This window comes from Hemiscyllium ocellatum, chromosome 21, assembly GCF_020745735.1.
Source record: "Hemiscyllium ocellatum isolate sHemOce1 chromosome 21, sHemOce1.pat.X.cur, whole genome shotgun sequence".
NCBI classification, from domain to species: Eukaryota; Metazoa; Chordata; class Chondrichthyes; order Orectolobiformes; family Hemiscylliidae; genus Hemiscyllium; species Hemiscyllium ocellatum.
Window position 1 is genome coordinate 36,458,928 of NC_083421.1, and position 22,998 is coordinate 36,481,925.

A 22,998-nucleotide genomic window follows, 5' to 3' on the forward strand; every position below is an offset into this window, starting at 1 on the left:
ACACTACCACTGCACAAAAGTCTCCAAAAAGGTGCTAAATAGTTAATTAAAAATACACTTCACTTGAATATCATGGTAATATAATCATCATTCTCTTAATGACTAATTTCATGATTAGTACTAATGACATCACTAGATCTGAAGGGCAAATTTTGTGGCCAATCAATTTTTTTCCACAATGATTAAAATCTCCACATTTTAAGGAAGAAACATAAAAACAGTTCCCCTTGTCTTTATTTTAACACCTTCATACAGTTAGTTCACAATACAGAAATGCAAACTTCAGCCTGGATTTTCTTCATGACAGAGAGCTGAGAATTTGCAAATCCCACCTACACTTCCCATTTACACAGGCATAGGAACAGGCAGGTCATGTTTTGCACATGCTCAGTTCACAGAGTCAGTTATCCATTGAAATGATCAGCTGTCTCCACACCAATCAGATTTTAGTCATCCAGAAATATAAAGCTGAAATATGAGGTGCGCCTCTGAACTTTGTGCATTTTGTTTTGGATAGTCATGGGTACCCTTTTGGGTATGGTCCAGGGGTATATTTGTGGATGGTAAGAGGTAAAGTAGCCTTTGGAATTAGAAATGTTAAAATTAGATGTGAACATGAGTTAAAAAAAAGCATAAATTACTTAATTGTCAAGCTTACTGGAATGGTTAAGAAACTCATCAAAACTGTGAAGAGTTAAAAATCACACAGCACCAGGTTATAGTCCAACAGGTTTAATTGGAAGCACTAGTTTTCATAGCGCTGCTCCTTCATCAGATGACAACCACCTGAAGAAGGAGCAGTCCTCCGAAAGCTAGTGCTTCCAATTAAACCTGTTGGACTATAACCTAGTGTTGTGTGATTTTTAACTTTGTCCACCCCAGTCCAACACTGGCATCTCCAAATCAAAACTGTGAAGAGATCAAGAGTGGCAAAAGTAACTGTCCAAAGAAACTGTGAGGGGATGCTATCAAGCTTCCAATGCATTTAAAATTCTGGCCTTTAAATATTTGAAATTAATGTTTGAAGTATTTTGTTTTGAAGGATTTCTTGCTATTTTACTCTGTCTATTGACAACATCAGGCTTGTATGAGTGGGGGATGGCGTGATATGCAGGCAGCAGTGGTAAAATGGCAATGTCATTAGACTAGTAATCTAGAGACTCCAACTATTGCTGTGGGTATATGGGCTTAAGTACGGCTGGTGGAATTTCAGTTCAAGGGCCCTTTGAGTACCAATGCATAATGACCTCAGTGCTTGTGTGCTGTCGGGTATGTCCTCAAGACTGATGGATTGTATCAGACAGCCTTTTGCTTTGACTGTTTGCAACAAACAAGATGTTGACGTACATAGCCAGCTCACGCTTGCAAATCTTACAACATAATCTCCAAAGTTAGGTGTGGATTTCTCAATTGGACAACATTTGCTGGCCAACTCTGAATGTGCAAAGAATTACACCGGAAATGAATTCAGAATTGTCCGTTGGACTTGCAATGAGTGTACTGGAAGCTACAGGTTAACACACAGGCAATGTTCTTTGCATTTAGAAACATTATAAACACACTTTGCCAGTTTAGATAAAAAAAATTGGTGACAGCTATTCACTGGCTCATTTCTCTGACCAATATGAGCCAAACTGCCCAGTCTGTAATCTAAACAAAGTTTGACAGTTATAATAGTAAACCGTCATTCATGGTGGATTCTCCACGGCAATATTCTAGCCATTATGATCCATTTGCCAACCAATTAAAAATCTCCTCTCACACAACACAAATGTTGGTTTTCTCCTTCAATGTTATTTTTGCAAATTGCCCTGATGAGTGCAAGACAGAAAGCATCGACAAATTGGCTCTTTCTTTCAACAGTACTTAAGTTCCAAATGACTGTAAATATAGTTTTTATTAATGACAGGGTATTTTCAATACAGTAAAGCCTGTAATTGACTTCTGGTAGCAGTACAGTTGTTGTTGGAGGGATAGGAATTTGGTGACACTTCTGCTTAGGGCCAGAATAGTTGGTATATGGCTGCTAGCTAATCAGCTCTGCATGGACGTGCCATGTGGCAGGGGCTGGCAGGAAGTTGTTGCCTCCTCCTTACAGAGTTTTTAGCATTGAAATTCCAGGTGTCATATTTAAAAGTTGACTAGCTACAAGCCAGAAGCACCTTTCTTGCTTTTTGAACAGCTTTTGGGAACTACAACTGTTTTCAGCTGTTGATTTTGGTCATTTATTCTATCTAAGCACAGATAACACTTGGCCCCATGGTTCAACAATGCTTAGTTGCAGATTCTCCTCCACATCATCCATAAAAGGCAATACGCTCCAATTCCTAGGAACAGCAGCAGAAGGCCTTCTTATTTGACCAGGGAAACCTAGATGAAGGTTCCAGGGGGGACCAGCACCCCTGAGGCCCATGCCTAGTACAGTGAAAGAACAATCTGCTCTGCCCTGCCACAGTAAGTGGCACTGTGCAGTCACTGCAATTTGGTGCTCATTAGATTATCAAGCAGAGATGGTGTGCAAGTCCAGCAAGCTGTCAGACAGAAGTTTGGGTTGCAAGCTTCATTATCAAATGGAGCGTGTGGACTGAATGTGTGGGAGCCACTTCAGGCTGTGAATGTTGCACCATTTGTAGCAGAGTTGGTGTTTAACACTTCCTGGGGAAATCTCAGCAGCTGTTGTTGGCATGTGTGCAAATGAGGTGGTTATACACCCACTGGGATAACACATTATGTCCGTTAGCAGGACACAAATGTTCATAGGAGGTGAGAGTGTTCCTAAACTGGATAAAAATATCCCTGAGCATGAAGATCTTGACACTAGCAAAGGCAGCAACTACAGAACTTGTTGGCAAAGACAGACCTGAAGCATGCACAGTCAGAGAGACCAGCTGTCCATTGAGGATGCCTCCAGACTGGTGTTGCTGATTGGACATTCAGGAATAATCCCTGAAATCACTGTTGAGGAAAGGGATTGTGCATAACATAAGCTGACTCTTTTTGTTCTCCAATTGCAGATTCCGATGCTACGAAGCAGAGGCAGACATCCCCTCCAGGTCCACTTTCATCTGCGAGGGTGATGATGCTCAACACTCAGAATTAGCACGGTGACAGCATTCCCCTGCACCCTCCACCAGCACAGAGACATTCACTTCCTTGGGTATGGATTCTAGATTAGATTCAGGGTCATAAGCCTGATGGCCACATTACTGGGTGGGATGCTCTTTGGAAAGTTGGTGTGCATTTGATGGGCTGATTGGCCTGCTTCTACGCTGTAAGGATCTTTTGATTCTAAAAATCTGTACAGTTGCCTTTATTGAGCCACTGTACCTCTCCTTAGCAGCACCATGCGATTTCCGCACAAATACCTTTAGCCAGGTTGTCTGTAGGTATCCCTGTCACCAGGTAGCCATGCTAAACCTACAGTTGACAGAAGCAAACATTGTGGTCCCTACAGATTAGTGAAGACATTCATGTAAGATGATCTCGTTGGGCAGTGCACCCACAGACCAGCCCTACTCAGTGAGTGAAAGCCCTTCATTAATGAACACTGAGGGCTGCTTGAACATTGGTCTCAGCCCTGAAACATAGTTCTGAACCCCAGACACAGCAGTCAATTGCACTTTCACTTGTGGAAATCCTCTGTTCACACCGAATCCCCACAGTTTGGGCTATCTGATGCAAAAGTAACAGATTCTCTCTTCTTAATAGGGCACTGATCACCTCCTGGGTGTATTTTTGCATGGCTGACTGTGCAATTACATTATTGCTTCCACCAGAGCTATGGAGAAGAGACACTGGCCAAGAAATGCATCGGCTCATGACTCTTCATGCAACCAGTATTGCATTGTCTCCTAAATCAGCCAGATGCAAGTCCTCCTGCAGCACCAGACACACATGGGGAATGGCAGAGTAGGACATCCTAGGCTGCTCCTGACATTGCCTTGCCAATGTTTGCAGGCATATGTTTGTGGTGTATTTGATGGTACACCAATACTCACTCAATGTCTCACTGGCCCTTGGTTGCCAGTATCCTAAACTACATAGGCTTCTGCTGCTGCTACTGCTGCTGCTGCTGTGGCCACTGCTCTGCCTGGGCCTCAGCTACCTTTCACTCATTCCTGAGCAGCTAGGAACCACAGCAAGCAGAAGCACTGCGTTGTTTGTACCCATGGCTGCCCCCAGGGGATCCGTGGACAAATTGCAGGGAGTGACCTGGTCATTAGGCTTTTCCTCCTATCCTGAGCATTTACATCCAGTTGTGGCCAGTATTAATTCTGCCCCCACCCATCCCTATCCCAAATAAAGACCCACTTCAAAGGATTTCACTTTTCGAGCTATTGTGTTCAAAATGGTGAGCATCACATCCCACCGTATTCTACCCTCCACATTACTCACCAAGCCTACTGCACACTGAATAGAACCACTACTCCCCCGCTTTTGGGTCGCTGGACTTAAAACATTAACTCTGCTTTCTCTCTACAGATCTGTTGAGTTTCTGCAGCAATTTCTGTTGCAAAAATCTCCAGAATATGCAGTTCAGTATTTTAGTTTAGTTATGAACCCAACAGTATGGAAAGAGGCCATTTTGCCCACTGAGTTTGCACCAATCCTCCAAATAGCATCCCACCCTATTCCTGTAACCCTGCATTTCCCATGACTAATCCACCTTACCTGCATATTGTTGGACTATGGGAGGCAACCGGAGGAAATCCACGCAGGCACAAGGAGAATGTATAAACTCCACTCAGTCAGTTACCCAACACTGGAATTGAACTCAGGACCCTGGCACTGTGAGGCAGCAATACTAACCACTGAGTCACCATGCCACACCTGGATGTTGCAAGAATAGAAGGAAAGGCATTGACTAGAATCTTACAACAACTCCTCTTATCTTGCCTCCATCATGGATCCTTGCTCTCTCTGTTTCCCTCCATGCCTTTCTAGCTGCCTCAGATATTATTCCTCATTCCTGGCCTCAGACAGCCTTTCTGTGCTGCATTTGACTAGCATCACCCAACCTCAATCACTGCCTGCCATTGAATAACCTTTCTGGCTGTACAAAACTTACAGACAGTTGTGAATTTCAAGGCACATATTGCTTGCTCATGGAGAATCACGTTGGTAAGGCATGGGAAGTTCTGGCAAGATTGCCTTTCAGTGAGCTTCCGTGACAGGCAGATGCACGAGAAAGGGCTTCCTATCGCTTGCCATTTTCAAACTTCCACAAATATTTTCCTGTAGTTTCGTCCTGCCATCAGCAAGTTGAATTCTGGCCTCCTGCACAAGAAAGATTTCTCCAATCTCCTCCAAATGTTCAATGCTAGGTGCAGCACAAGATTCTGCCCTTAAACTTATTTTGCAGAACTTTATCTCGTCAGGTGTCCAGCACAAATACTGGGTAGATTCACAGGGTAGGTGTAAGACAAAGAGTAAGGGCATGGATTGGTATGAGTTGGCATAGGAACTTTAAAGGGCTAGGACAGGTGAGTATAGGGACATAAATAGTAAAGGAAGGTATGAGGGGTTACAGAGGTGGGTACAAGGCATGAGGTTATATTGGTTGGCATTGATAGGGCTAGCAGCATTCACAGGTGTTATGAGTGGCAAGAGCTTGGGATATGTTTTAATTTTCATTCTTTCTTCTTAGATTTTGGATACAAAACCTGAGCCCAGTGGCATGTTTTCCAGCCTGTCCATCTCCACATTTGGGTCACCTTCCTCACTATTCACAAATTTGCATGGGGATCCACCTTCTCAAACAAAATACTGATAATTGGGCATCCCTTTTACAAAGTCGGGCTCTGTAGCTGGGGATTCTCCTGACATTCTGCATCTGACTTGAGATCGAAAATCCAAGCTTTAATATAAATGGACGATTCTAAGTGGTTCAAATGTCTTACTGCAAGAGAATACCTCCACCTGATCGGTTGCTTGTTTCATTACTGCTGCTGCTGCACGTGCAGATATTCCTTTAACTTGATGCAAGGTTTAAACAGCTGTCAGGAAAGGCTGAGAAATCCCACCACAACAGATGGCTAGATCTTTGTGTACAGCTTTCTTTCAGATTGACAGTGAGTACACATTGCTTTTGCTCATTATAAAAACTAGCCCGATATACACAGTAGGACCATTTGTTCACTATGTGAATGGAAAACTTGATCCATTTAAACTCAACAAGCTCATCAAATATCAAGACAGCTATACCACCATATCAACTTCAGGGCACGACTCTTTCACTGTGGAGCAACAGCTGGCAGTTACAAAATTAAAGATACAAGAAATTACTCTAACATTCTGTGACTTATGTGATATTTTGGACATACTGTCTTTTTCAGGTATCTTTGGGAATTGAATGCTTTTGACATAAAATATCTATGAATTTCAAAGCGCATTAAAAGCAAGGTGCTGCAGCTGATTAAAAAAGGCCAAAGCAATATTCAGAATCTTACTGCTGAAGATGCAGATTTGTCACTATCACAGTTTCACAGATTTTTGTCAATAAAACAGCTACCTTACTGAATACACTAAAATAAACTGAAGGTTTTAACTATCATCGTGTGAAGAAGCTGTATACAATATAACATTAGATATAATAGGATTAGGACCGCTCTGTCATACTTTAAATTTTGTTCAGTTTTTAAAATGTAAAGACTGGCAAGTAGGAATAGGGATGTATTAGAGAGAACATTATTTTATGGCAGCATTACCAACTCCATTTTGAATGAAAGAATTCCGGACCAAATTATTTCTAATTGAGTTGACACAATTATTTTGTCTGCATGCAAGTAAATTTACCATAACCTTAATTAATGGGATGAGGGTTGCTTTGTTTAAATGATATGTAATTTCAACTTTCTTGTTCAAATTGATGCATTACCAGATTCACCACAGATAGGTCAAAGGAACATAATAAAGTGACAAGATATTGACAAGCACAGAAGCCACCAATGACAGTGAATGGAGTAGACAAAAGAAATTGTCTGAACAGTAGGAAGAGCACAGCCATTGCATGTTTACAACATCCGCTCTTCCCACTCAGTGTTACAATGGTGAATGACGCTTTCTGAAGAGGTTACTGTATAATATTGTAACAGAGAGCAACTCACGGTGAATTTACGCTGGAGACTGACGAGCTGCGAGATAGAGCACCTCGATTTTGCTTTACAAAACTGCACATGCAAAAAAGATGAGACAAAAAATACATTGGGAAAAGATCAAAAGGCTCCATCATAATCACAGGCAGGTTGCATTTGTCTGTGACTCCATCTCACAGACTTGATCAGAGCAGTTATTCAGATGAAAACTGTTACTGAATCAAACTCAATGCAGCCAAACAACAATTAGTCTCAATGCTTCGACCTTCAGACTCCATCCTGCTTTGAATTAAAGTACTACAATGGGAATACCACACACAAGGTAATAAAATGAGCAAGTGCCACTTCTGTAAAAATCGGTCCTTGAATTACAATCTGAAATATAGTAAAATGATTAATGACAAATCACATAAAATTTACAACAACATGGGCCAGTGGGGTTAGGTGTATCACACATTCCAGAAGAAAATAAAAGGAGAGTTCATCAATTAATTTACATTATAAATACTTCCCACATTTCACTCAGAGGATAGCCGGAAGGGAAGGAGTTCAACAATTGCTTTAATAGTAGATACATTGCAAAGGTAAAAAGTGGAAATACAATAATATGCAGCAATAGAAATGTATCGAGAAAGCAACAATTGTTTTGGGGGAAGGTGTCAGTATCAAGACTTGAAAAGTCTCTGATGGCAAAGTTTGATATTTGTGTAACTTTAATCCACATAAGCAGCTTGGAAGATATATTGACACTTTTCTAAATGTAATCAGTTTATTGAGAAAAATAAAGTTGAAATGATATGCAAGCAAGCCATTAACGAATCTGGCATTTATTTCAGTTATTTTTCTAAAGAAGTGCTAACCAGCTTTAATAAATCTCAGTGACTGAATAGAAAGATAGGCCACATGAAGCAGGTTGAACATAGATTTGCTAAGCCTTCCAACCTCATTAACACACCCAGTAATTATTGGGTCGCATCATTTACTAAAAGTGACTTCTCTGCCCTACAAATTGCACTGTGTATTTCCACTTCTTGCTTTTGCTGCTGTTTAACTTCTGATCAAGACAACCCAATTCAGGAACACAGAGTATGAGTCCAAGGCATTGCCAGTTAGGAAAAGAATGGGATTGGGTATTGGAATTGATTGTATCAACTCACCTTCGCATAACTCAAATTAAAGCAACGAAAAGCTGAACAGAAAGAAATCACAGCCAAAATGAAATGGTTCCTTATTCAAATTAATGCAGAAAAACAAGAGAAATAAACAGAAACTGTGTTAATCCATGTAAATGAGTTGTACATATATGGAGCATTTATTTTTTTTTTGTCCCAACTGTATTGGTAGCACTATGGATTGAATTGTCAATAACCAAAATGCATTTAATATTACTGCAATTTTTAAAAAAAAACTTGATGTAATTGTAAAATTCAGACATTAAGCAATGGAATATGACTATCATTATTCTCAATGTTAGCCCTACCACCTCCAAACCTCCAGCATCTCCACTCCCAGAGATAGTGGATACAGACAAGCATGACTAGGATGAAGAACGACCACATTGTTCTAATCTATCCCATCCAGACAGGGCACAGCTATGTATACCATCAATCTTCTTAGGCACACAAATCTCTTATGAGTGTTAAATCAGAACTGGAGACCAAATTAGGCAACTCTCTCGAAGAATTTTTTTTGATCCGTCAGGATAATCTAACAGGTTTGAGGCTACTCACAAATTACTCTCAGCCCAGTCATCCCATGATCTACCTTCCACAATCTTCTTCAGGAAGGTTCTTTGAATACTTTCAGAGGACTAAAGAAAACTCTAGGAGATACTATAAACCAGAAAGTGGACCAGATACACAAATAATCCAGCCATAAACAAAGGTGAGAGACTAGGAATTCTGTGATTGGAACTCATCTTCTGACTCATCAAGGCCTGTCCACAAGGCACAAGGTAGGATTGATTTTGATTAAGTTCCATTTACATGGAAGAATGCAGATGCAACAACACTCAAGTGTTTCAACTCCATCCAAGACAAAAAAGTCCCGTTTACCAGTATCCAAAACACCACCTTAAATATTTACACACTCCACATGTTGCTGAAGTGTAAACATATAGAAATTGAATTCTAGCAGTTCACCAAGCCTCGTTTGATTCCACATTCCAAACCATGAACTCTCCTGTTTACAAGGACAAGGACAGCAGATGTGTGGAAGCACTATCACCTGCATAGTCCCCTCCATACCACCCTGACCTGATGGTATATGGCTAGGTCTTCACCATCCCTGCCTGGAACAATACTGGGAGCATCTGTACACCACCTTGAAGATTACAATTCACCACCACTCTTTCAAAGACAATTGGAGATGGAGAACAAATACTGACCTTGGAGCAACAGTCATGTCCAGTGAAGGAATGATTTAAAAAAGATACTCACTCCAACATGGATCAACAGTTACCATCATTCTGACAGCTCTTCCAAATGAACAATTTTCAGTCCAGAACTTTAACAATAAAGCAGGACAATATGGGAAGACAGTAATTTTTTATGTGATGTTTCTTTTAGCCATTGTGCACTTTTGCAGGTGGATCTTTACGAAGTAATAAACTGTACGTACCCTGGATGTCTATATTTTCTCTTTTGTAGCTTCCAATACAGACAGCTATTTAGTGGTCCTAGCAGCTAATGATAACAATGGTCCTGTGGAAGGTATCAATGGCAGGACATGATAGATATGCATTCCATGGCCCAACAGTCTTGGATGCCAGACAAAAGTAAAATACTAGAACTTAAATACAACAAAAAAAAAGCACACATAAACCAAAATAGACAGAATTACCAATATTTTTGGGGTCATGTGAAAAACAACTGAAGTGCAATGATATGCAAAATAAAATTGTGTGTAAAATATTACTGTATAAATTCTGAACTTACGCTGCTATAGATAGGTTAGTTGCAGATATTGGACTGACATCTGCAACCTCTATGGCCTTCTGGATGGTGTTTTTTTGGATATTGGCTTCTTCCATCTCTTCTTCATCCTGAGAAATGAAATGACAGGAAATGGATCTAAGCTACATGTTATTCCACACCACACCTGAATATTTTATTTCCACTGACACAAGAATGTTTCCCCAACCTTTTGAGGAATGGAATTTATGCCAAGATTTCAAAACACAGACTTTGAAATGTTTCCCTGAAATTTCTAAAAGTAAAATGACATTACATGAGAAAACTGTTCTAAGCTAATTATGAGAGATTTTGATACAGTTGAGACAGGAAGCTGTTGTCACTGGCTGAGTGAAGTCAGATATATAAGGTGTTTAGTAACAAAAAGCAAGCAGATAGTTAGAGGTATCAGCTTTCATGGACCAAGACACTCCCTGGAAGCATAATCAACTAAAACTTTTAAAACTGAAAGGTTAAAAAAAAGGTTTCAGGGCTAAGAAGGAAGCAGCAAATGACTAATTGGACAAATTACCTCCTTTTGTGGTGTAGAATTCTATGATTTTTTGAAAAAGACAAACAGCCCTGCTCCTGCGTGTGCACATATCTTGAACGGTAGGGAGAGGCTGAATAAGCAGGGGGCTTTTTTCCCTGATGAGTCAGAGGCTGAGGGGTGACCTTATAGAGGTTTATAAAATCATGAGGGACATGGATAGGGTGAATAGACAAGGTCTTTTTTTCCAGGTTGGGGGAATCCAAAATGAGAGGGCATAGGATTAAGATGAGAGGGGAAAGGTTTAAAAGGGACTTGAGGGGTAACTTTTTCATGCAGAGGGTGGTGCATGTGTGGAATGAGCTGCCAGAGGATGTGGTGGAGGAAGGCACAATTAAAACATTTAAAAGGCATCTGGATGATTACACAAACAAGAAGGGTTTAGAGGGATACAGGCCAAATGCTGGTAAATTATCAGGGGTGAGCAGATTGATTTAGTTCTATACCCTCTTGAGTTTACAACAGCCAGAGATGACTTAATTAAAATATGTAAGATCCTGAGGGGACTTGACTAGTGCATGTGAAAGGATGCCTTCTCTTGTAGAACATAGAACTAGAGGGCATCATTTTAAAATAAAGGTCGCCTACTTATGACAGAAATAAGGAAAAAAATTCTCTCAGAGGGTTGAGTGTATTTGGAATTCCCTTCTTCAAAAAGCGATGGATGTAGAATCGTGGAATATATTTAAGGCAGAGGTAGATTCTTGATTACCAAATGGTAAAAGATTATGAGGATATGCAGGAATGTGTGTTTGGGGTTAAAGTCAGATCAGCTATGATCCTATTACAAGGCAAAATAGGTTCAAAAGGCCGAATAGCCTACTCTTGCTCCTTGTTGGTCGATTTGTATGCTGTTCATGTCACTATAAATCCATCACGTAGCTCATTCAATACTGATTTTTTTTTAGGAAATTATACTGATTCTGAAAAGGGGTTGTTTCACTATTAGCACATTCATATATATTTATATAAAAAGTTGAAACTTTTTTAAACTTCTTTTTTTTTAACGCAGGAAGCCGGAATTTGCTTTTATACAACTATTTTCGAGAGATTGAAATCTATGCTGGGTCTTTGGAACTGCAATTAATAACGCTTTGACTTGTTGCTGTCCATGGTTATGAAATAGGTCGAGACTCGGGCGTGCAAGGGTATTTCTCAAATTGATATGAGAACTGAGCAAATGCGAAAATTATGCACCTAGAGCCAAATTGTAGGAGTCGACATGAGATTGACCATTGTTTGAGCATCTATGGTAAGCAGAAAAAGATACACTGCAGCCAATCTTGCAGATATTTATGGGAACAAAGTGTATTTAAAACTTGTCTGTTGAGGTGAATTAATTGAACCTGCTCATTAAGTATGACAGAAGAACTGCATTGCTAGTAAATGTTACTGTTGATGAACATTTAGGCTTTAATACACAACTAATTTAAGATTAGAAATGATTATTGCTATTGATTCCTCTTGAAAATACATTTTTCTTTCCAGTTCCCTTCACTTGAAATGTCCTACTTTTTATTGTGGTTTTCAAGATGATGAAGGATGAAGGACTTACAATAATCTTTGAACAACTAACACAGGTAAGTGTTATAAGCAAGTGTTCACTACATATGTTTTCTTTAAAACAAGATGGATAAAATATGTTTCATTTATGGACAATGGGATCTTTTCAGTTCAAACCGAGTGCTGAATGTAAACTCACTATTAGATTGTACGGATGCTGTAAGCAGACCTCTCCCACAGTCTATTGAAAAAGTTTTTGGCATCTGTGTACTGACAAGAGACACTGTCTGACAACACTTATGAAAACAATTACCATGAGGGTGAAAGATTTTGACTTCTATTGCCTCATCTCTTTATCTCTACAGTGACTGCATATATTGGTTTGGCCCACTTTGGCTGGGAATGGAAACATCCAACATTTAATGACTATAATTGTACAATTCAATTGTGTCAGACAAGCTTCTGAGCTGAATATAATAGGAATTACACTCATTACATGTGATATGCAATTAATTATGTTGTTTCTATAATGTTTGGTTTGTCAAATTAGTGTCTGAGGAGATCAAGGGTTTTTCACATGGAAAATGTTCAATTCCATAATAAAAGTAATGTGTTCCTCAACATAACAAGATGCTGTTTAGAGTTCCATTGTAAACAAACCACACAATAAGAGCCAAAAGTAATCATTGATGTTCCACCTAAAAAAATATTTATTTGACAATGAAGAGAATGAATTGAAATGCAAACCTTTGTCAACTCTTGTGCATTTGCCAGGTTGTCAACTGCAATGGCCAAGAAGACATTGAGAAGTGTGTCTGTTCATGATAAAGCTCAGGAAAAATATTTGCTTTAAGATCAAAAATTAAAGAACATTAAAGGCCTTCACTGTAAATTTTGCTCTCTGACCTTTTTCCATTCAGTGACCCATTTCCACACATGTTCCAGTATTTTACTGGGAGGAATGAGTTGAGTAGTGGAACAAATGTATCCAGGATTTGTGATATTTGTAAGTTAGTTTACAGGTCAGGTGACAGGATGAACAAACTTTGACTGCCAGACATTATTAGAATATTGCTTCCTCACCAAACCTACACCATTTAGTTGAAATTAATATTCAAGACACTCCACATTAACTGGTAGCTAATAAGAATCTAAGCACAGTAAAGTTGATCAAGTTGTTGATCAAATTACAAAGGATACAATTCCCAAAAAGTGTCAAGATAATAAAATAAATGGATGAAAACATTCCTTTTTTAACTCCTCCTTGTGATTCAATTCCAAAATACATAACCGCATTCCAGTCTTCTCCTGTCAAGATCTGTGCAATTAATAATAGAAGAGCATTAGTACTTTACTGATGGAAAACCTTAAATTATTATGAAGATTTTTAATTATCTACAAACTTAAAGTGTTTAAATTAAGATTAATTGTAATATTATTTCCAATACCTTTCAACTATCAGAGTCTTCAATGATAAAAAAGCACTTCTTATATGTTGAACTTTTAACTTTTATTTTGTATTGCTAGAAACAATGTACAATAATTAACACCAGAAATTTAAAAATTCAATGGCCAATGAAGAGATGAGAGAGATGTAAGATGGGCAGGAATTATCTCAATGGCAAAAAATTTACATTTGATTTTGGATATCAGAACTGTCACCAGTATTCAGTCTTGATGCACCACTGCTGATCTAATAAAACTTTAAAACATGTATCTTTTGTTTCATTGTAACTTCAAAGTTCCTTCTCTGTTAGATCGATGCAGAATCAAGAATGATGATCCATATTTTGCATTATGAAAATTGGTCCTATTTTCCTACTTAAACCTTTGAAATAATTACAGATCAGTCAGTTTAATTCTTTGAGGGGGGGGGGGGCTTTGAGAAACAATTATTAGTGATAAAATTAATAGTTTCATGGAAAAGCATAGAGCTAGCATGATTTCTAAATGGGAAATCCTGTTTAACTAACTTGTTGGAATTTTCTGAAGAGCTAACAGAAAGGGTCAATGAGGACAAGTCTGTTGATGTGGTGTACTTGGACTTTGATACAATTTCACACAACACACATGACAGAAAAGTTAAAGCCATGAGATAAAAGGGACAGGAGCAACTTGCATACAAAATTGGCTGAGTAATTGGAAACAAAGTCATGGTTGATGGATATTTTTCAAACTGGAGGCAAGTTTGTAGTCAAGATCCTCAAGGATCACTAATGTGACTCTTGCTTTTCCTGATTATATATAAATGATCTGTAGCATGATGGTACTGAGGACAATTTGAAAGTTTGCTGATGGTTCAAAACTTGGAAGAATTTGTAAACTGTGAAGAGAACAATGTAGAGCTTCAAAAGAACACTGATTAGCTGGATGGACAGGTGGCAGATGAAGTTCAATGCAAAGAAGTGTGTGCTAATTCATATTGGTAAAAGGGACATAGGAAGATGACATAAACAGAGGTACCATTCTAAAGAGGGTGCAGGAGAAGTGGCACCTGGACATATGTCTCCATACTCGGTTTACACTTCTTGTTGCCGCAGAAAGGCTACTGACATCAAAGCCCCTCCCACCATGTGTAATGCTCTCTTCCAATCTTTCCCGTATTCAAGATACAGAAGTTTGAGCACTCGTATTAACAGTTTCAAGACCAGCTTCTTCACTGGAGTTATTAGATTGCTGAATGGATTTCTCTTATTTTGAATAATGTTGATGGCGCTAATGTCAATCTTGCTTTGTGCACCTCCCATGCAGCCATAACCTTGTACGGCTTGCATAGTTTAAGCACCCTATGACCTATATTTTATTGTTTGCTATGATGTGCCTATACTGCTCACAAAACAAAGCTTTTCATTGTACTTAGATACATGTGACTACAATAACTGAAATCAAATCATTAAAGGTGACAGCACAGGTGGAGAAGGCAGTTAATAGAGCATAAAATATTCTCGGCTTTACTAACTGGGACATAAAATACAAGTGCAAAGAGGTGATGCTGAACATGCATTCAACACTTTATTTTAGATTAAATTCCCTACAATATGGAAACAGGCCCTTCGGCCTAACAAGTCCATACCGACCCTTTTAAAAGTAACCCACACAGACCCATTCCCCTACCTTATATTTACCCCTGACTAATATACCTAACATTACGGACAATTTAGCATGGCCAATTCACCTGATCTGCACATCTTTGGTTTGTGGGAAGAAACCAGAGCACCCAAAGGGAACCCACACAGACAGTCGCCTGAAGCAGGGGTCGAACCCAGGTCACTGGCACTCTGAGGCAGCAGTGTGAACCACTAAGCCACTGTGCTGCATTTAAGACATAGGAGTGGAAGTAAAGCCATTCGGCCCATCAAGTTCACTCCACCATTCAATTATGGCTGTTGGGCATTTCAACTCCACTTACCTGCACTCTCTCCGTAGACCCTTAATTCCTTGGGAGATCAATTATTTATCAATATATGCCTTGAAAACATTTAACGTCCCAACCTCCACTGTGCTCCATGGCAATGTATTCCACAGGCTCACCACTCTCTGCCTGAAGAAATGTCTCCTCAATTCCATTCTTAATTGACCCCCTCTAATTCTAAGGCTGTGCCACGGGTCCTAGTAATCCCCGCCTAATGGAAACAATTTCCCAGCATCCATCCTTTCTAAGCCATGCATTTTCTTGTAAGTTTCTATTAGATCTCCCCTCAACCTTCAAAACTCTAATGAATATAATACAAGGATCCTCAGCCATTCATCGTATGTTAGGTCCACCATTCCAGGGATCATCCAGTGCCAGTATGTCCTTCCTGAAGTGTGGGATCCAAAATTGGACACAGTATTCTAAATGGGGCCTAACTACAGCTTTATGAAATCTCAGGGTAGCATACCACTGCTTTTACATTCCAACCCTTTTGAGATAAATGACATTACATTTGCTTTCTTAACCACAGACTCAACCTGCAAGTTAACCTTTAGAGAATCCTGGACTAACACTCCTAGATTTCCTTGTATTTTGGCTTTATGAATTTTCTCACCATTTAGAAAATAGTACATGCCTATATTCTTTTTCCAAAGTGCAAGGCTTCGCATTTGCTCACGTTGAATTTCATCAACCATTTCTTGGACCATTCCCCTAAATTGTCTAAATCTTTCTGCAGCCTCCCCACTTCCTCAGAACTTCCTGCCTGTCAATCTAACTTTGGTGAAGTTCACCAGAATGCCCCCAGTCCTTTCAACCAGATCATTAATATAAAAATTGAACTGCGGCCCCAACACTGAATCTTATGAGACACCACTTGTGGTGCTGCCATTCTGAAAGAGAACCTTTTATCATAACTCTCTGCCTTCTGTCAGACCGACAATCCTCAATCCATGTCAGTATCTCACCTCAAACACCACGAGTCCTTACCTTACTCAGCAGCCTCCTGTGAGGCACCTTATTAAAGGCCTTTTGGAAATCTTGGTTAATAACATCCACTGGGTTTCTTTGGTCTAACTTACTTGTTACCTCTTCAAAGAATTCTAACAGATTTGTCAGGCACAAAATCCCCTTACTAAATTCATACTGACTTGTTCTAATCTGCCCCTGCACTTCCAAGAATTTAGAAATTTCATCCTTAATGATGGATTCTAGAACTTTACCTGCAACCCGAGATGAGACTTGTTGGGTCTCAGCTGGAGTGCTGTGTATAGTTCTGGGCGCCACACTGTAGAAGAATGTGAACACATTGGAGAGAGCGCTAAGGAGATTTATGAGAATGATAAACATTAGCTATGATGTCATTCTGGAGACATGAGGACTCTTTTCCTTGGAGAACAGGAGGCATAGAAAAAGTCTGATAGAAATTTTTAATATCACGATGGAACTGGATAGAGTAGATGAGGAGAAACTATTCCTGTTTTTAAAGATATCAAGAACAAGCGGGCACAAATTTAAAGTGATTTTTAAAAGAACCCAATGTTTGAGAAAAGAAACTTTTCACACGGAGATTTGGTAGGGTGTGGAATACACTATCTGGAATGTGGTGATGGCAGGTTCCATTGAGGTATTCAGAAGACTAGAAGATGATTTTTTAAATAGTTACAAGGTATGGAAAGGACAGGAGAATGGCACTAAGTCATAATACTTATCTGGAGAGTTAGTGCAAGCACAGTGGGCCAGGTGGTCTCCTTCATCATCAATACAAGATCCTATGATACCAAAGCTCAACAGGAAATCTAGCACCTAAACTGAGGCAGCTGCCTGTGCAGGGTCAGTGGGAAGGTGAATCCAGAGGGAGAGAATTCCAAAGTCCAACAACTCCTCTCTTCCCAACATCCAAAACAGGAAATTCGCTCCCAACATCTCTTTAAATGGGAGGCCAACACAGAGAATCCTGTGTGGTGTAAAACATGCTGCTGTTTTGGGCTGTACTAAATGCCCAGTTTCAATCAATGTGGATTGACAGAAAGTGAAGGGAGTCTTTATCATTGTCTGTTACAGAAATTGTATGCCTCACCCTCTTGCAATCTTTTGTCTTTATTAATCTATTCTTTATGCATACAGAGTTTGTTAATTCAGAGACAAAGTCTCATTTTGCTTTTCAAAGGATAGAGGACAATGCAGTGGTATGTGACATCTCCCAGTAGCCCATGCATAAAGTCAATATTCACTTTTATCATCTTTAGGTTGTGACTATTTACCTAAGCATTGGGCAAAAAAAAGTAGCTACTGATGACATTAGGCCCAAGAAATCATAATATGTGAAAAAAATACCTGAGAATTTCTTTATCCCCAAGAGCAATTTGAGAGCCAGGGTGGCAGGGGGAGGGAGGGAATTGAGAGGAATGATAGGAGTATTATACATATGAAAATGTAAGTAGGTAGAGAAATGGCAGACATTTAAAGAGATATTGGGAGCATGTTTCCTGTTTTGGTGGTGAGGGAGAGATAAGGAGGGATTTCTTCTCTAAGAAGAGTTGTTGGTCTTTGGAATTCTCTCCCCAGAGAGGAGTGGAGGCTGCATCACTGAGTTCGATTGATTTTTGATTGACGAGGGAAATAAAATTACTGCGAGCAGACGGTAAAGTGAAGTTAAGGTTACAATCAGATCAGCAACAATCTCATTGAATGGCAGAGCTGATTCAAGGGGCTGGTTGGCCGAACTCTGCTCCAAAACGAATGACAGGCAGCTCTTGGAGGTGAGGCATCCTCCAGCATGGAGCCTTGATTGCAAGATGACCATAAAATCTGATCAGGTCTTTCAGGTTTTTCCATGTTAAATCTAGTCCAAAAATGTCAGTTTCATTGAAAAATACTGACTTGAGATTGTTAAAATTGTCATATTATAATATTGCATTGCATCTTTAATCTAGCCAACACGACACACCAGTAATCACTGACAAGGTCATTTATACAGAACCATCATATATAGGTATACAATTAATCTTCTAATTCTCACGCACCTTTTTTTATGCAGATTTTTGTTTTAGTGAGAACGAGTGAAATGTGCAGATTTATCAGACATTGGGTTTAATCTTCTTCTTTCCCTCACAATATTCTCGCCCTATTGGTTATGTCCTGCATCTCTTTCAGGAAGTCGCTAATGATAATTCAGTCGACTATCTGAGCTCCCTGGTTTCTCAGACAAAAGATATTCCTCATAGCATGAGTAGGCTTTTCAACCATTAGGGCATTACAGCTGGACCTTACTTTTTCTTCATGTCACATCATTGTGTTCTGGCAGAGATCACTGAATAGCAATCAGGAGCAAGAAGCATGACTAATGTTTGGTGTTAGTAACCCAGGAGCACTGTGGTCATTTGTAGTGTCCTTGCTTTCCCTCAGCACAATGCCATCAATTAGTAGCTTTATGCTGAATATTATGAATGGTGCACATTTGGATAATTGCACATGTCTACTTTCATTAACAGAGCAGATTGTGAGCTTGCAAAGCCCAGACAATCAGTCAAGTCCACGGGTGATCCACAGTCAAGATAAGCAACACTGTTTACTATTCGTGTTCATTGCACATTAATTGTATGCAACAGCCAGTGCACGAAATAAGGTATAATTAAAAAGCAGAAATTATTTTAATATAACTTAATTCATTCAAAAATAACATTTTGTGTTTACCTGGAACACCGTAAGAATTGCAGCAGGGAATGTATCAAAATTTGTCGGAGGGGTTCCATCTTCAAAATTAAATCTAGGAGATAAACAACAAGCACAGGTGAGTAAGCGCCTGTTTCCACTGTTTAACATTTGCGGAGTTTTAGCTTCCTGCTATAGACTGGTACAAGTTCCCACAGCAGTCTATAATAACCTTGATACATAATGTGGCTTGCAGCCAAAACACTTTGAACATCTTGAAGATGGAAGTGGCTTTGATGAGCAGATCAAGCAGATAAACCGGGGATCGAATGAGATTCATTTGTGCTGTAACACCATTTGCTCTGGATTTGCAGAACATGCATGTGAACCCATAAGAGGTGGAAGGCTCTCAGTTTGTAGAGTAATCAAACTTGGTAAAAGCCACTACCTTATGTTACTACTGCATTCTCAAAGTATTGAAATTGTTTTATAATTAACACTGTGAACATATGGCATGCGCAAGATTATTGCTGGTTTACCCATTCTTTCCATTGCACAGTGTTTCTCATCTTTCTTTTATCTGAGTCTTTGACCACAGGTGTCCATGAAATTTTGTTTCCTTTTACTCTTAACTGGAAATATATCAACTCACTTATTCTTTTCCTTGTCTGTATATAGATTGCAGTTGTTGGAATAAAACTTATAGCATTTTATTCTATACTGAAGCTTTGGAGGGTACTTTATATCTCCTCCTCAACTGGACACCGGAGTGTAAGGGGATTAAAATGGAGCCTCTGCTATTTTAGTGCTAAGAGCAGCTGTGACAAACCTGGCCAAGTCAAACTTGTGAGCAGCAGAAACCAGGGTCAGAAATTTGAAATAAAATTTTGTCTGCTTCCTGTAGGCCAGGAAGTGCAGGCCACTTTCAATGGGAATCAGAAGAAAGCAGCTTCTTCTGCCCACTGCTTCCATTCTCCAGGGTTTGATTCCCCTTCTTGAATCATCTCAACCATTTACCTTGCGCCAACAACAACTGTTCCCATCAGTTCCTGATGGTGCATCTATTCCATGTAATTTTACCTGACAGGCAGCTATTTTTTTGCCATCCTCGCAGCCAATTTAGCTGTTCGCTGGTTTGCCCTTCCATCACGAGGTAATTGAGCTGATATTTTCTTAGGAGAGCAAACATATATCAGTACTTCCCAAGCTTTTTCCCGACTGTGATCCCATTTTGTGGCTGGAAGATTATCATGGCCCAAGTAAGATCTGTGGTATGGAGAGGGAGATCTGCAAGAGAAGGGGATGTGCCTCTTGGAGGCCTCTCTGATAAAACAGTTATTATAACTCAATCAGAGCTCAGAGTGACCATTGCTGCCTTGATACTCAACACTTCAGCTTGCAATCCTACTTTAGGGTTCTGCCTCCCATTGGAAAATCCTGACCTATATCCTGACCTGCTCTTCTTTCTAATCCCTAACAATACACAGGCATGTAAAGCTCTCATCTCCAAAGGATTTCTTCATTGATTTCATCTGCTCTCCTTCCCTTTCAATCTTGCCAATATCTCACAGTTTAGCAGTTCATCTTTTACTTAAGTTACCCAGTGATTAACAAGAATATCTTATGTTAAATTCATATTGAACTTGAACATAACTTACTGTCCTCCAAAGAGCTGCATTCCAAGTAAGGCAAAGACTACAATGAACAGGAAAAGTAGGAAAAGCAGACTAATGATAGATTTCATGGAATTCAGCAGAGATACTACCAGATTACGTAACGAGTTCCAGTACCTACAAAGACACAAATAAACCATCAAATCAAACGCTAACAACAATGGTACTCCTTTAGCATCTATTCTGATCATGAGCACTTTTAAACAAATATAGTCCCATTTTTTCTGTGATTTCAATCTTAAACTAACATGCTTTAAAGAAAATTAAAGATCTTTTACTAAAGTCTGAACTAATTATTGGAAAATTATTGTTCATCTTATGTTTCATCATATTATTAGTCTTAAAAGACTTTTAAAATATTAAATGGATTGACCTTAAGTAAAATTCCTTCAAAATTGGAAAGATTTGGGAACTCAGATTAATGCTGCAAGGTAATGAAGTGCTTAAGGCTTGTGTTCTACTTGTAAATAATGAAGAAAACTCACATCTCTCATAGCACAGATTGCATGGCCTCCTTCAACATTAAGATTTTATACAACAAAGTGCTGCAAGGCACTGCAGATGCTTTATGAGTTGAATAGGAATGTGTCTTTGTTGCATTGTTTGATAAATGGCCAACTGCAAAGATTATATTATCGTACGATATTTTACATGGTACCAGTACCACAGTTACAGTGTGGGTTATTTAAGTGATTTCCATGAGCAAAATGTATTGAAATAATATTTAGCAGAACAACATTTCTGAACCTCATAAGATATTGGGCATGCAGAACTAGCTCTCAAAAATGATATGTAATTAAGGTCAATTAACATCTTTAGAAGGGTACTGGACCAATATATATTGAGGAACTCAGCTAACAGTGGAAAGATATTAATTTAGTTGCTTGATTTTTATTTTCCATAGGAAAGTGGAAACAATGATCCTTCCTTAAATTGTGATACTGATGGCAATGATGATTAGGGAAACCATATAATAGAATAATCACAATTAACTTTGAATGTAGCATTCATGATGGGTCAAATGGCCTTTTCTCATTCTGGATTTCATGTTTTTATTCCAGCTTCAACTAAGGATACGTGCATACATAATTCTACATTTTTTTTGTTACTTCTTGTTCATGTAGTTAGAAAGTCTATGATGCATACTGGATGCTTAGATATAAATGTACCTATATAACTGGCTCATTCCAACAACAGGACAAACTACACAAACTGTGGACTGTTTACTGGTGACAATGAGATGTCTTGTCATCTTGTCATTTGCATTATTCAGTGGAACAAATACCATTCAATGAATACAAAACAAATGGAATCTTCAGAGGAGAAACAATTGAATTGTTCTAAGTACCTAAATAAAATGGCAGGGTCAAGAACGGAAACTGGACAAGCATGGAACTAAGCTGCAATAAATGAACATTATAGAGTGTTGGGATTTACAGATCTGCAGCTTTAACCAAAAAATACTTTGCAGGCAGTGGACGTGATCTATATGGATTTCAGTAAGGTATTCGACAAGGTTCCCCATGGGAGGCTAGTTAGCAAGGTTAAATCTCATGGAGTACAGGGAGAACTGCCATTTGGATACAGAACTGGCTCGGAGGTAGAAGACTGAGAGTGGTTGAGGATTGCTTTTCAGACTGCAGGCCTGTGACCAGTGGAGTGCCACAAGGATCAGTGCTGGGTCCAATACTTTTTGTCATTTATATAAATGATTTGGATGTGAACACAGGAGGTATAGTTCGTAAGTTTGGAGGTGACACCAAAATTGGAGGTTTAGTGGACAGTGAAGAAGGTTACCTCAGATTACAATGAGACAATGAGATCTTGATTAGATGGGCCAATGTGCTGAGAAGTGGCAGATGGATTGTCATTCATATAAATGCAAGGCGCTGGATTTTGGAAAAGGAAATCAGAGCAGGACCTATACACTTAATGGTAAGGTCCTGGGGAGGGTTGCTAAACAAAAAGACCTTGGAGTGCAGGTTCATAGCTCCTTGAAAGTAGCGTCACAGGTAGAAAGGATTGTTAAGAAGGTGTTTTGTATACTTTCTTTTATTGGTCAGAGTACTGAGTATAGGAGTTGGGAGATCATGTTGCAGCTGTACAAGACATTGGTTAGGCCAGTTTTGGAATATTACATTCAATTCTGGTTTCCTTCCTA

At 39.2% G+C, this 22,998-nt stretch overlaps 1 protein-coding gene across 1 annotated transcript in view; it reads right to left on the reverse strand.

The window, feature by feature from the left end:
* Positions 1-22,998, reverse strand: part of cacna1ba (calcium channel, voltage-dependent, N type, alpha 1B subunit, a) — a 600,961-nt gene that overhangs the window by 145,854 nt on the left and 432,109 nt on the right. Inside the window, exons 15-20 of the mRNA XM_060841327.1 lie at positions 20,823-20,954; positions 19,207-19,279; positions 13,299-13,416; positions 12,846-12,913; positions 10,031-10,137; positions 7,107-7,169 (exon numbers count right to left, since the gene is read on the reverse strand). Coding sequence (XP_060697310.1) covers positions 7,107-7,169; positions 10,031-10,137; positions 12,846-12,913; positions 13,299-13,416; positions 19,207-19,279; positions 20,823-20,954 — 561 coding nt within the window. The remainder of the gene's footprint in view (positions 1-7,106; positions 7,170-10,030; positions 10,138-12,845; positions 12,914-13,298; positions 13,417-19,206; positions 19,280-20,822; positions 20,955-22,998) is intronic.